This window comes from Gossypium hirsutum, chromosome D11 (genome assembly GCF_007990345.1).
Source record: "Gossypium hirsutum isolate 1008001.06 chromosome D11, Gossypium_hirsutum_v2.1, whole genome shotgun sequence".
NCBI classification, from domain to species: domain Eukaryota; kingdom Viridiplantae; phylum Streptophyta; class Magnoliopsida; order Malvales; family Malvaceae; genus Gossypium; species Gossypium hirsutum.
In genome coordinates, this window is record NC_053447.1 from 31,152,191 (window position 1) to 31,166,017 (window position 13,827).

The 13,827-nt window shown below is 35.3% G+C and overlaps 1 protein-coding gene across 1 annotated transcript; it reads left to right on the top strand.

Moving 5' to 3' along the window:
• Positions 1 to 343: 343 nt before the first annotated feature.
• Positions 344 to 2,301, top strand: LOC107892623 (L-type lectin-domain containing receptor kinase IX.1). Its single transcript, XM_041104269.1, has one exon. It carries the CDS (start codon positions 344 to 346, stop codon positions 2,288 to 2,290), a length of 1,947 nt encoding a protein of 648 aa, XP_040960203.1. The 3' UTR covers positions 2,291 to 2,301.
• The last annotated feature ends 11,526 nt before the right edge of the window (positions 2,302 to 13,827 follow it).

Consider the following 13,827-nt stretch of genomic DNA (forward strand, 5'->3'; position numbering starts at 1 on the left):
TTAAGTCGATATAGTTTATATATAGAAGCTCACTTTTATTATATAGATTCCAACTTAAACATGGCTTGTTGCAGACTAAACTCACTAACTGGTCGTTGGCGTTGTTACTTCAATTTAAGGTTGACCTTCTTTGCCGGCAGAAAACGTGCAATTATTTTTATATTTTTATGGGAAATGATTATCCTTGTCTGCTCTAAGTTATGTAGTTGACCCGAGCCTAGAGAATCAAGATGTAAGGTAATTTCAAAAAAAAAGAAGATGTAAGGTAATCCTATAATTATCATTGATAAACAAGCTTGCCAGTTTCAGGAGTAGCACTGTTGAATTCCCTCGACATACTAACATGCCGAGATCCTTTTATAACATACTTGTTTTACCCTTTTTTTATTGGTTCTTGCTTGTTCCATTAGCCAGTTCAATCAACTTTCACATTCCTCGGTTCGACCCTAATGCAAATGACATTTTCTATCAGGGAGATGCAACAGCTTCAGTTGGAGAGATTGAATTTAACAAGCTCAATTATCTTTGTCGTGTTGGTTGGGCCACATATGGTGAGATGGTGAGGCTTTGGGACTCTAACACTGGGAAGATGTCCGACTTCACCTCCCGTTTCACAGTCACCATTGACACCCAGGGTTCATCAAATTCTGGCCATGGGGTTGCATTCTTCCTTGCTCCTGCTGGATCTCAAATCCCACCAAACTCAGCTGGTGGCTTTTTAGGCCTGTTTAATACTACAACCTCTGATTCATCTACGAACCAAATAGTTCTTGTGGAATTTGATACTTTTCCAAACCCTGAATGGGATCCTCCAGTTCAGCATGTGGGGATAAACAAGAACTCCATTGCTTCAGCTGTCTATTCACCTTGGAATGCTAGCTTTCACAGTGGAGATCCTGCGGATGTACTGATTACTTACAATGCCACCTCTAAGAATTTGAGTGTGTCCTGGAGCTACAAAAAGACCAACAATCCGAAAGAGAAATCTAGTCTCTCTTATCAAATTAATCTGATGGAGGTTTTGCCAGAGTGGGTTATGGTTGGTTTTTCAGCTGCTACAGGTATGTATTCAGAACGACACACACTGCATTCATGGGAATTCAGTTCAAGTTTGGATATAAAAGAGACAAGTGGAAAGAATGCGAAAAAGACTAGAATTATAATTGCCACTTCGGTTTCAGCTGCTGTCTTGCTAGCTGGAATCCTGATAACATTTATAATTTTGAGGAGACGGAAACAGATACTGGAAAGGAATAGAAGAGTGGCATTGAAAGTAGCATCAATTACTGATGACTTCGAAAGAGGAGCCGGACCAAGAAGGTTCACATTTGAAGAACTTGTTTCAGCAACCAACAACTTCTCCAATGAAAGGAAGTTGGGTGAAGGTGGATTCGGTGCTGTTTACAGGGGTTACTTAGCAGATTTAGATATGGCGGTTGCTGTCAAGAAGATATCAAGAGGTTCCAGGCAAGGAAAAAGGGAGTACATAACCGAGGTGAAGATCATTAGCCAGTTAAGGCATCGGTATCTTGTTCAACTTGTGGGTTGGTGCCATGATAAAGGTGAATTTCTACTCGTGTACGAGTTCATGCCGAACGGTAGCCTTGATTCTCATCTCTTTGACAAGAAAACGCTTCTTACTTGGACTTCAAGGTACAAAATTGCTCAGGGTTTGGCCTCTGCAATGCTCTATCTCCATGAAGAGTGGGAGCAATGCGTGGTGCACCGTGATATAAAATCAAGCAATGTAATGCTGGATTTAAGCTTTAATGTAAAGCTCGGGGACTTCGGGTTGGCTCGGCTTATGGACCATGACCTAGGCTGGCAAACAACCAGGTTGGTTGGAACATTAGGTTACATGGCACCTGAATACATAAGCACAGGTAGAGCTAGTAAAGAATCTGATGTATTTAGCTTTGGAGTGGTTGCCTTAGAAATTGCCACTGGCCGAAAGGCAATTAATCCTTTAAAACAAGGTTCTGAAACGAGTTTGGTTCACTGGATTTGGCATCTGTATGAAATCGGAGAGCATCTGTCTGCAATTGATGAGAGACTTAATACAGAGTTTGACAGGGACCAGGTGGAGTGTTTGATGATCGTTGGATTATGGTGTGCGCACCCTGACAGTAGTCTGAGGCCTTCAATAAGGCAAGCTATTCAAGTCCTGAATTTTGAGACCGATCTGCCAGAACTTCCAAGGATAATGCCAACTCCTGTTTACGTTCCCACTGCATCTGTCAGTTCTAGTGAGCCTTCCATAACCACATCAAGCCTTCAAATTGGCCGCTAAGCCAGTTCACAACCGAGTTTGAAAACAATGTATCGTGTATCTTTTGTTCAATTTGAAAACATATATGTTTGTATCGAATAATGTGTTTTGAGTTAGCATTATTTTCCGTTTATGCAAAAAAAAAAAAAAAAAAACAGAATCAGTTCTCAGAATAATATTATTCAAAATTACTTTTAACGATGCGTTAAATTTAGTGGAATAATAAGATTCAAGCCACAAACTTGGGGTTTTTTACAATAATATTATAACAAAAATAAAAATTTATCAAAATATTATAACTTTTTTTTATTTACCAAAATATATAATTTTTTTTATTTAACAAAATATATAAAAAAAAACTAAAAAAAAATCAGATCGATGTGACAATTAACTGGTCACGCTAATGGAATTGGCGGCACCAAAGGTGCCAATGCCATTTGCGGCACCAATGGTGCCAATGCCGTTGGCGGCACCACTCGTATTATAAATACGACCTCTGTCCAGCTGAAGAGAGAAAAATCAAAAGAAAAAGAAGAAGAAGAAGAGTTGGCACGGAAAAGAAGAGAAAAAGAGAGAAAAAGAGGAGAAAAAGGAGGTATTTTTTTAAAAATAATTGATTATATTGTTGTTATTATTTTGTATATTTTGTAATATTTTTTGTTTTAGTTTAGTTATTAAGATTAATAAAACTCAAAATAAAAGTATTAGTTAGTATTATTATTATTATTATTATTATTATTGTTATTGTTGTTGTTGTTGTTGTTAGTATTAAGATGTTATTAATGTATTAAGATGTAACTTAGTAATATTATTGTTAGCAGAAAACTAGTATTATTATTATGGTTACTTATTATTTTTATTTACGAAAATAAACTAGTTAGTAAAAAACTAGTATTATTATAGTTAGTTAGTTAGTTATTATTTTTAGTAAAATTAATAATTTTAGTGTGTATTATTTTGAGTATAAAATTATTAATATTATTCGTAGTATAAAATTAATAATTTTAGTGTGTATTATTTTGTGTATTATTTTGAGTATAAATTTTTTCTAAGTAATTCAGTTACCGTTCGAGATTTTTTATGAGATTTTGTTTTTTTTGACAGATTAAATATTGAAGATGGATGCTAAGTTTCTTGTATGCGTTTATTTCGATAGAGTTATATTGACAACAAGTGTTGGATGTGTATTTGAATGTCGGCAACAAATAGCAACGAGATTTAATAGAAATGTATCGTTCGATGAAATGAAGGCAATGATTAATGCAAAAATCCATAGACGTTGTGGGGGAAGGATATCAAAAATTTTCTACAAGTTTCTAGTTTCGACAAATCCGGTCAAATTCGTCGAAATGGAACTTGTAGACGACGAAGACGTGGAGACAATGGCCGATCTCTACTGTGGGAATGGGAGTGAGAAGAATGCATCGATTCACTTATTTGCTGAGTTAGTCGGTATGGAGCAAAATGCATCTGATGAAGAAGACGGGGCTGAAGAACCGCGGATGGTGGCTCCAATATCATACGTTGATAGTGAATCAACTATGGGTGGGATCGGCATCGACCTGAATATTACACCCGATGTTGACATGGTTGGTAGTGAAGAAGAAGGTGCCGACGAAGAAGAAGATGGTGGCGATCATTGGGATAAAGAGGTCAATGGTGACGCTGATCCCGATGTGGACGATGTACCTGATGATATTGACGCTGAAGATGTCAACAACGATGAAGGCATTAACGCTTCTTCGGTCGGAGAGTAGATGCGGCGTATTGTGTACACAATAATCCTGGGCCACACATGTCGCTTATAGACCCCGACGCAGTGTATGTATCTGAGTTTCCGGAGTACCCTGAAATAGTTCATTCTCACGGGCTGGCCGTAACATCTGATGATGATGAGTTATTCATAGGCCAGAGATTCAGCTGTAAAGAAGAGTGCGTATATGCCATTAAACGGTACAGCATGAAGATATCGGTGGATTATAAAGTATTCGTCTCTACTCCGACAATATATGTTGGGGAGTGTTGGAAGGCAGCGGAAGGCTACAATTGGCGCGTACGAGCTGCATTCATTAGAAGTTCTCAGATGTGGGAGATACGAAAATTTGTTGGTCCTCATATATGCACATCATCACGTCTGACAGAAGATCATGAAAAACTTGATTCGAAAACTATTTGTACGTGTATCATGCCAATGGTGAAGGATATGCTGACCATTAGAGTTTTGGTACTCATTGCGGAAATGCAAGCACGATTCCAGTATCGAGTCTCATATCGGAAGGCATGGGTAGCTAAACAGATAGCGATGGAGCAACTGTATGGGGATTACAATTTTTCGTATAACGAGCTTCAAGGTTGGATAGTTGCTATGCGGGGTACGTACCGGAGACTGTGATTGAGTTGCAGACAAGTCCACATTACGGCCCGGATGTGCAGTTACAGCTGGCAAAAAAGATTTTCCATCGGGTGTTCTAGACGTTCGATCCATGTGTGCGGGCATTTCCCCACTGTAAGCGACTTGTGTAGGTGGATGAGACCTAGTTGTATGGAAAATATACACAGATACTGCTTCTTGCAGTTGCGCAAGACGGTAATAGAAACGTGCTCCCGATAGCATTTGCTATCGTAGATAAAGAGAACATGGAGTATTGGGAATTCTTCCTCACAAATCTGCGGAGGTATGTTATTAGGAACGATAACATTTGCATCATTTTCGATAGAGGGAAGGGTTTAATTGCAGCTACTAGGCGTTCCTGTGTGCCATGGAGATCCGTTTACTGCATTCGTCACATTGCGTCAAACTTCCATAAAGATTACAAGAATGCAGACTGGAAGAGACAAGTCGTGGTAATGGGTAAATGATAACCTTATCTTTTCAATCTAAGTTGTAATGTTTGATGTTATCGACTTACTAGAACTTATTTTTCGTTAATACGTATGCAACGTACGAGTTAGAGCCACATATTTTTTGGCAAAGAATGAACCGACTTGAGAGTGACATGGAGGGGCAGACAAACACATCTTTCCGGCAATGGTTGCGCACAATAGAGCCGTGACAGTGGGCTCAAAGTTTTGACGAGGGCTTTCGTTATGGCCACATGACTACAAACTTAGTGGAGGGGATCAACGCTGTCTTGTTGAAAACACGTCATCTTCCGATTGCATCGGTATTTTCTGTTACTTTCTACAGGTTGGCTACGTTGATGCCAAGAATTGGGGGCAGCAAGTTGACCAGATTCAGGCGGGGCATGTGTTTGTTGAACATGTGAGAGATGCAATGGTCGTAAACCGTTGGTTGGCGAGGTCAATGAACGTGGAAATATATTCACGACGACTGGAAATGTTTTGAGTTACTGAGAACATCGGTCATCGAACTAGGTCATACGGAGTTGATCTCTGAAGCAGACGGTGCGAGTGCAAGAAGTTCGAAACACTTCATTATCCCTGTGCGCATGTCATGGCAGCGTGTGCTAAAGTCAACCTTGATGCTGAACAATATGTCGATGATGTGTACATGTTGGAGCGCACATTGCGTGTCTCGGAGAATGAGTTCCCCGTCTTGCCAGACCTATCTACATGGGAGGTGCCACCGCTGATCACTTTCGAGCTTCTCCCAGACGCAGGGCTACAGAGGAATCCAAGGGGTCGTCCGCAGTTAAGCAGAATCTGTAATGAGATGGACATTAGGGAGAAATCTAACGGAAAGCGTTGTGGAATATGTAGGTTAAGTGGTCATAGCCAGAAGAAATGCCCTAACCGAAACTTTCATGTCGGGCAGTCATCGGGATCGGGGCGAAATTGAGCTAAAGTTATAAAATTTTTATGTTTATTGTTATAAAAGGTAATTTTAAGATTATATCGATTTTTTTATTCGGCTTATGCTTACGCTTAAATTGTATCCAAATTGTAACATTACCATTTAAATGTTAAAAAAAACCATGTGAGAGTTGTGGAATTATTAAGATTATATCGAAAATAGAGGCATTCATCATTTGATTGAGCTTTAATGTAATGAAAAAAGTCGTGGCAACGGATATTTATACATAAAATTCAGAAGTAAGCAATAACTAAAATACAAATATGCCATTTATGGAAAAAGTGCATTAAACCTCTAAATTTGATGGTTCGATGGAGTTGTCTGGGGGGTATACCTACGCGGAGGTCGACGCTCACGGCCTGGGCGACGACTAACATCCTCATTGTCCGCAGGTGGGGGCGTGGAAAACGTAGAGGAAAGGTCCTGTTGCTCGTTCACCGCCGACGAACTTGAACCATCATGAGTCCTATAATGCTGCGGATACATGTCGGAAGGGCCGGGCATGCCGTACTGCGGCCGAGGGGATCCAAACAGTTCAAAGTCGTAGGCGTATTCGCCCTGTGTGAAGCTCGGATAATATTCACCGCCCACCAAATCCGGACGATAGCCATGTGAATCCATATTTAACTGTGATTGTCCGGGATCTGGCTGGGGGTCCTGCTCGGGCTTTGTCTGTTGCGGAGAATAATATGCCATCGGCTCCGCATCTAGCACGTTCGCTGCGTTCGATCCACAAACTTGCTGCACGTAGGGGGGATTACAGTCGATTGCGCTCCAAGTAAATACGGCTTCCTGCAGCTATGGTACCATTGTACATACTCCGATGATGGTTGTAGGTGGGTAGCCATAACCATCTGAGGAATTCGGCGGAATCGATCATTCCACAGTGCGACGTATTTCCGGTGATATATTCCCCAGTCCAATTGAACTCTTCCTCTCTTTGTCAAGCCGTGATCATCCCCCAACTGGCACGGTGGATCCGGGATAGGTTGGATGCACCCAAACTGCCGAAGCACCCGATCGCCGTGATACCACTGGACGACGTTGAAATTTATTATTGATGTGTTAGTACACCATATGTGGGAATCAACGAGTGTGGACGAGGGTACAACATTTGCAATTTTCGGCCTCCGATACGGCATCCATATAAACTGCATGAGTAATAACATTGTAACGAGTTAGACCGATAACATGTGAGTAAGTTATAGAAATAGAATAGATGTCATTAATAACAGAATAGCAGCTTACCCCTTCCCGAGCATGCTGTTCAATCTTGAGCCGATATATCGGGACATCACTCGACTTCCCGATGCCTGGACGGGTCGTCCACCTACAAAAATTAGTACAGGGTTTAGGGTTGGTAACATTACCATATATATTATTCGGGACAAATAATGACAATTTGTAATATTTTTATCACCTGAGTGGCAGTGGATACAGATAGGGTTGGTGACAACGCGTGCCAAAAACGGCATCCGATAAAGCGCCCATGACTGCAACAGTATGAGGCATCTGCCGATATCTTTAACTTGCGGCTCTGTCGCCCGACAAAGCTCCCGGTATAGCGTTGCTAGAATGGTAGAACCCCAGCTATACGATCTAGCAGTGGAAAAATCAGCTAGCAGGGGCAAGTATGACAAATGCACACTGTCGCCGTTTGCATCAGGCATGAGTACTGCCCCTATCATATGCATGATGTACGCTCGAGCAGCGCACATCAGCTCACCTTCACTGGCGGTCGCTGATAATCCACATATTTTGGCTTTTAGCCATGTAAATTTTATGCCGGAAAAATATTTATCACCATCCTCTGGTGACTTTCCTAGGAGTTGATAGCAAACTGCAGCCGGATCGGTGAATGAAGATACTCCCATTACGGGACTCTCGTCAATTGGGAGCCCAAGCTGCACTGCAACATCCTCCAAGGTCACCGTGCACTCCCCGCACGGAAAATGGAAAGTATGGGTCTCCGAATGCCACCGCTCCACTAGCGCAGATAATAAATCAAACCGCAAGTCCGAGGACCGGATCATCGCTACTGACCCAAATCCAGCTAGCTCTAGGTACGGCATAAATCGTGCATCCGGAGCTATCTTTAAAGCATGACACGACCCCTTAATACTCGGAACGAGTCCTGATAGTTTAAAATTACAGAAAAATATTATGATAACATAATTTATTTGTATATACTGCGTATATCGTTTTTAAATAAATAGAACTCCTGATTAACAAATAATAAATCATACCGCGTTATTAGCCGCATCAGATATGTGTCTAATATCGGTTCGTATCAATCGAGCCATTGCGATGCCTGCAAGTTGAAAAAAAAGTTAGTAAATAAATCTTACTTCGGCCATTTATTCGTATTTTTTTCTTAACATTTTATTACTTTAAAAAATATCATAATTTCTAATTTTATAATTTTACATTATTTCGGTGCATAATGTTTGAAATTTATTACTCTAGCGTGTTATTTAAATTTTACATTACCCCTGCCCTTTGCTCGTATTATTTTCTCGATTTTTATTACTTTAAATAAAAATATATTATTCTCGTATTTTATTGTTTTATATTATTTTAGTACATTTTCTTTGAAATATTTTGTATTAATTATTTCAGAATTTTATAAAAGTTAGTAATACACTCTTACTTCTGCCATTTGTTCGTATTTTTTTCTCCACATTTTATTACTTTAAAAAATATCATAAACTTAGTCTTTTATAATTTTACATTATTTCAGTGCATCATGTTTGAAATTTATTAATTTAGTGTGTTAAGGGGAATAAAAGAAAATAATAAATAAGCAGGGATTAAAAGGTAATTAGCCACATATTTGTGCCGCCTTTTTTTCCCCTCCATCACCCTTTTTTTCTCTATTATTTTTGTAAATAAAGAAAAAGTTTATAAAATTTTGGTATTTTTTTGTAATATTTTGCTAAAAAAGCCGCAATAAACCCTTTCCCCTGCCCTTTGGCCGTATTATTATTTTTCCAATTTTTATTACTTTCAATAAAACTATATTATTTTCGTATTTTATAATTTTATATTATTTCAGTACATTTGTTTCAATTATTTTTATAAATTATTTCTGAATTTTTTTAAAAAAATTATTAATACACTCTTACTTCGGCCATTTGTTCGTAATTTTTTATCCGTATTTTATTTTTTAAAAAAATATCGTAATTTTTTATTTTATAATTTTACATTATTTCAATTTATTATGTTTGAAATCTATTGCATGTGCATTTTTCGCATTTTTTCCGCATTTTATTATTTTCGATAAATATACAATTCCCGTTTTTTCTTTTCGTATTTTATGTTTTCTTAAACATACTTCTTTGTCATTTTACTTTTAATGCTATTTTCCTAAAATTTTAATTTCAAATTCCTAAATAAATTTCATAAAAAAAAATCCCTAATCAACATACAATGTACATACCATTATTTTTTCTTTCTAAACATATTTCATAAAATATATATGCTAAATAAAATAATAAAATAACTATAATGACATAACATAAATTTTAAATACACAAATATTACAAAAAAATTAAATTTATAAATAAAATTACCTTTTTTTCTTTTTTTCCTTCCTTCCCTCTTCTTCTTCTTTTTTTTTTCTCTTCTCTTCTCCTTTCCTTTTCTTTCCTTCTTTTTTTCTTTTTTCTTTTCTTTTCCTTCTCTTCTTCTTCCTTCTTTCTTTTTTTCTCTTCTCCTTTCCCTTTCTTTCCTTCTTTTTCTTTCTTCCCTCTCCTTTCTTCCTTTCTTTCTCTCTTTCTTTCTTTCCCTCTCCTTCTGCCCCCACCCCTATTATTAACTGGTGCCGCCAATGGTATTGGCACCATTGGTGCCGCCAATGGTTTTGGCACCTTTGGTGCCGCCAATCCCATTGGCATGACCAGTTAATTGTCACATCGGTCTGATTTTTTTGTATGTTTTTTTGGTTTTTTTGATATATTTTGGTAAATAAAAAAAATTATATATTTTGATAAATAAAAAAAAGTTATAATATTTTGGTAAATTTTTATTTTTGTTATAATATTATTGTAAAAAACCCCACAAACTTGCTAGATGCATGATTAGTAATGACCAGGGAAGGTTTCTCCTATAGCTGTGTTATGAATTACAAGACAATTTTATTTAGAAAAATAGCAAAAACAAAAATAACTAAAATAAGAAACTTATGAACAAAAACTAAAGAAAAATAATAAATAAATCAACAAAAATTAGAAAAAAAAATGAAAGATGGAACGAGTAAATCGATGGATATGATGGATAAATATAGAAGTGTCCAATTGAACCCTTATATATTTATCCATCATATCCATCATATCTCAACAAACTCAATTAAAGTCTCTAATCAACTATCCAATAAATAATCCTTTACAAATTGAAGGATGAAAAATTAATTCCCATTGTAATGACCCAAATTTGCCCGGCCTGATACATATATTAAAACCCAAATAAAAAATATATATAACTAAAGTCCAAACGTCCAGTTATACAAATAATGACCCAAATACCTCGGCCCAATTACATTGAAGCCCAAAACAAAAAGAATCACAAACAGATACCCTAGTTAGCCTATCGCGCCGCACAGCCTCCAGCGCATTCGGTCTTCCTCTCTTCGTGCGCCACGCCACCATCTCCGTACAGCCGTACCTGCGCAACATACAAACAAACAGCAAGAGAAAAGCAGAAAAAAGAAAAAAAATAGAAAGAAAAAAGAAATTTGTATTCTTTTTTATTTTTCTTTTATTTTCGGGTTATAAAAACCCCCATGGATGTACTTGATCCTTCCTTTTTTACAGAGAGAGATATGGAATAAAAAAGATTAAAAGAAAAAGAGAAAAAGAGCAGATTTAAGAGGTATATTGAGTTTTTTTCTTTTTCGTTTTTCTTTACTGTTTTCTTTCTCTTTTTACTTCTTTACGAATACACTAAACAAAGAAAAAGAGAGGCTTAAGGATGAGAGTTTACCTGCAGAGTACGACGGTCGGATCCCTGTTTCGCTCGTTACAATAGGAGCAGATAGGGATCTAAGGGGTTGAGTTGCGATAGTAGATGAAAAACCAAAAGCGGCGCTCCCACTTTCTTCTGTGTTTTGAACGAAAATCTTTAGATTTAGGTTTTTTACGCTTTTGGTGCCTTGACCCGATGATCCGACTTGATTCGGGAGGATCCGCGCCTTTTGAAATTAAGGGGAAATTTACGCATTGAATCCCTCTACATTGGCTTTCATTTTGATTCAGTTTCCTTTCAATTCTTTTAAATTGTTATTGCATTTTTATTTTAATTTCATTTAGATCCATATCTAAACGCCGCCATTTTCGCTGATCGGATTGGAGCATCTTAGCATTTGCGTTTAATTGCTGTTTTGATCCCTCAGTTTTGAATCAATTATCAATCTAGCCCCTTTTTTTAATTCTACTAGAAATTTAGTTTTTTTTAAAAAATTCTAATTCTATTTAATTCTTAGTTTGACATATTTATTTCTAAAAACTTATATTATTTTAATGTTTAAATTTGATATTATTTTTTAATTTTATTATTAGTGTGTTTTTAAGATATGATATATTATTATTTTAAATCATTATTAGCATTATTTAAATTCATCATACATTAATGTTTTAAGCCTACTATATAATTTTTGTTTTAAATTTAACATATTATTATTTACCTCATCATTGATTATTTTATATACTTTATGGAAATTTAAACAAGCTTTTGATGTTTTATTTTGTAAAATTATCTTTTTATATATTCTTATATAATAAATACTTACATAATAATTTTTTTTGTTTTTTATAATACTATTATTTATAAATATATATAACTCATGAAATTATTCTTTTCTTAAGTATATATTAATATTTTGATTTCATTATGATTATTAGCTTTAAATTTTTTTATATATGTCTTTTAAATCGGTTTTATTTATATATAATTATGTTTTTTTTAAAATGCAATAATATACTTTCCCTATTCTATTTTTTTACTAGTATATATATATCATTATTATTATATTTTTATATGCATTATTTATATATCAAACTAATAAATGTATATTGTCTATTTCAAATTTATTTCCAATTTATTTCAAATACCAATTATTTAATGTTTTATTATATTTTGTGTCTATTTTGAAGATCATATATGTAATTTATTTGGAAGCTTTCATACATAGGATATATTGTTTTTTATTATTATCTTAATGTATCTTTTGAATTTATGATAAATTTATTTAGTTTTTGAGCATTGACATCGATGTTTGTATAATATAATTAAAATCATTATGGTTATTTGCATTTACCTACTATTTGTTTGCCACTTGTTAGTGTATATTTGGCTTGTTATTTATTTTTTACATTATATATTGCTTCTGTCATGTCTCATTTGTAAAAATTGTATTTTATTGGAGCATTACAATCATTTTTATTTCATAATTTTCAAAAGGACCTGGTGCTCATAGCTCTCGAGAGAATTGTGCCCTAACTTACTGAGTTTCAATTCTTCTCGACAAATTTGAATAGCCAAGCGTTTATTTTGTTAAGACCATACAACTTTAAAATAAAGCTTTTGAGACTTCAAAGTGATGGATCCTAACTTACTGGATACAACATTTTGTTATCTCGATTTTAAAATAAAGGCAATATTTGATGTTTAGGAATTTTGAGAAATTGAACCCTAACTTACTGGATTTTAATTTCTCGATTGACTTAAATAATCGAATAATCTTCTTAAAATACATGATTTTCTTAAAAAAGGGGACGAATTTAATTTCGAAGATTGAATTGTTGCACCCTAACTCACTAAGTGTGGCAATTTATTTCTGCGAGATAAGTGCGTCTTATCATTCAACTTAGTTTTTCAAGTTTTCTCACCAAAGGATCGTATTTTAAAATCTTTTCAAAGTTTTGACATTAAGACATCAAACAATCAATTTGGTACCAATTTTGGGCGTACGAGGGTGCTAACCCTTCCTCGTGCGTAATCGACTCCCGAATCTATTTTCTTGAAATTTCGTGGACCAAATTCATTTTTTAACGGTGAACCGGTCACACCTTAATAAAAGATTGGTGGCGACTCCCATTTTATTTTCAAAAGTCGACCCCCATTGTTCAAATTTAAAAATGGTTTTGACACCCACGACTCATTGAAGAAAATCGAAACAAATCTTGCACAAAAAAAATTAACCCCGAAAGTTAAAAGCTTTATTAGTAAAAACAATGTGTGCCTAATAACAATGAACAAGCCTTAACTCTCATTAATTAAACAATGAGTAGTTTTAAACTAAACTTTCTTGTTTTATTAAGAAATATAAAACTTGTAAACAACTTAAAATACTTAAAAAAATATCCAAAACTCGGAACAAATAAATAATAAAACTTAATAAATACAATATTGGACTCATATATAATAAAAATTAAGCCTAAAAATCAAACCCAAACTCAAATTAAAAGCCCGAAACTCATCATTTTTGTAATAATCCCATACAGAAATTCTACTCGCGTAGTTTTCACTAAAACTATCATAACTTGAGCTCCCATCAAATTATGCATGCTTTGTATTGTCTTGTTAACACATTTAAATCTAAAAATACTTAGATCCCATCTAAAAAGTCATCGCAAGTTATTGATGTTCCAAACTTGAAAATTAGCAAATTTAGTCAATGAAATTTAATAAATCTCACCCTATCCGTATATAATTATGCATGCTTTGTATTGACTTGTTAACAGACTCA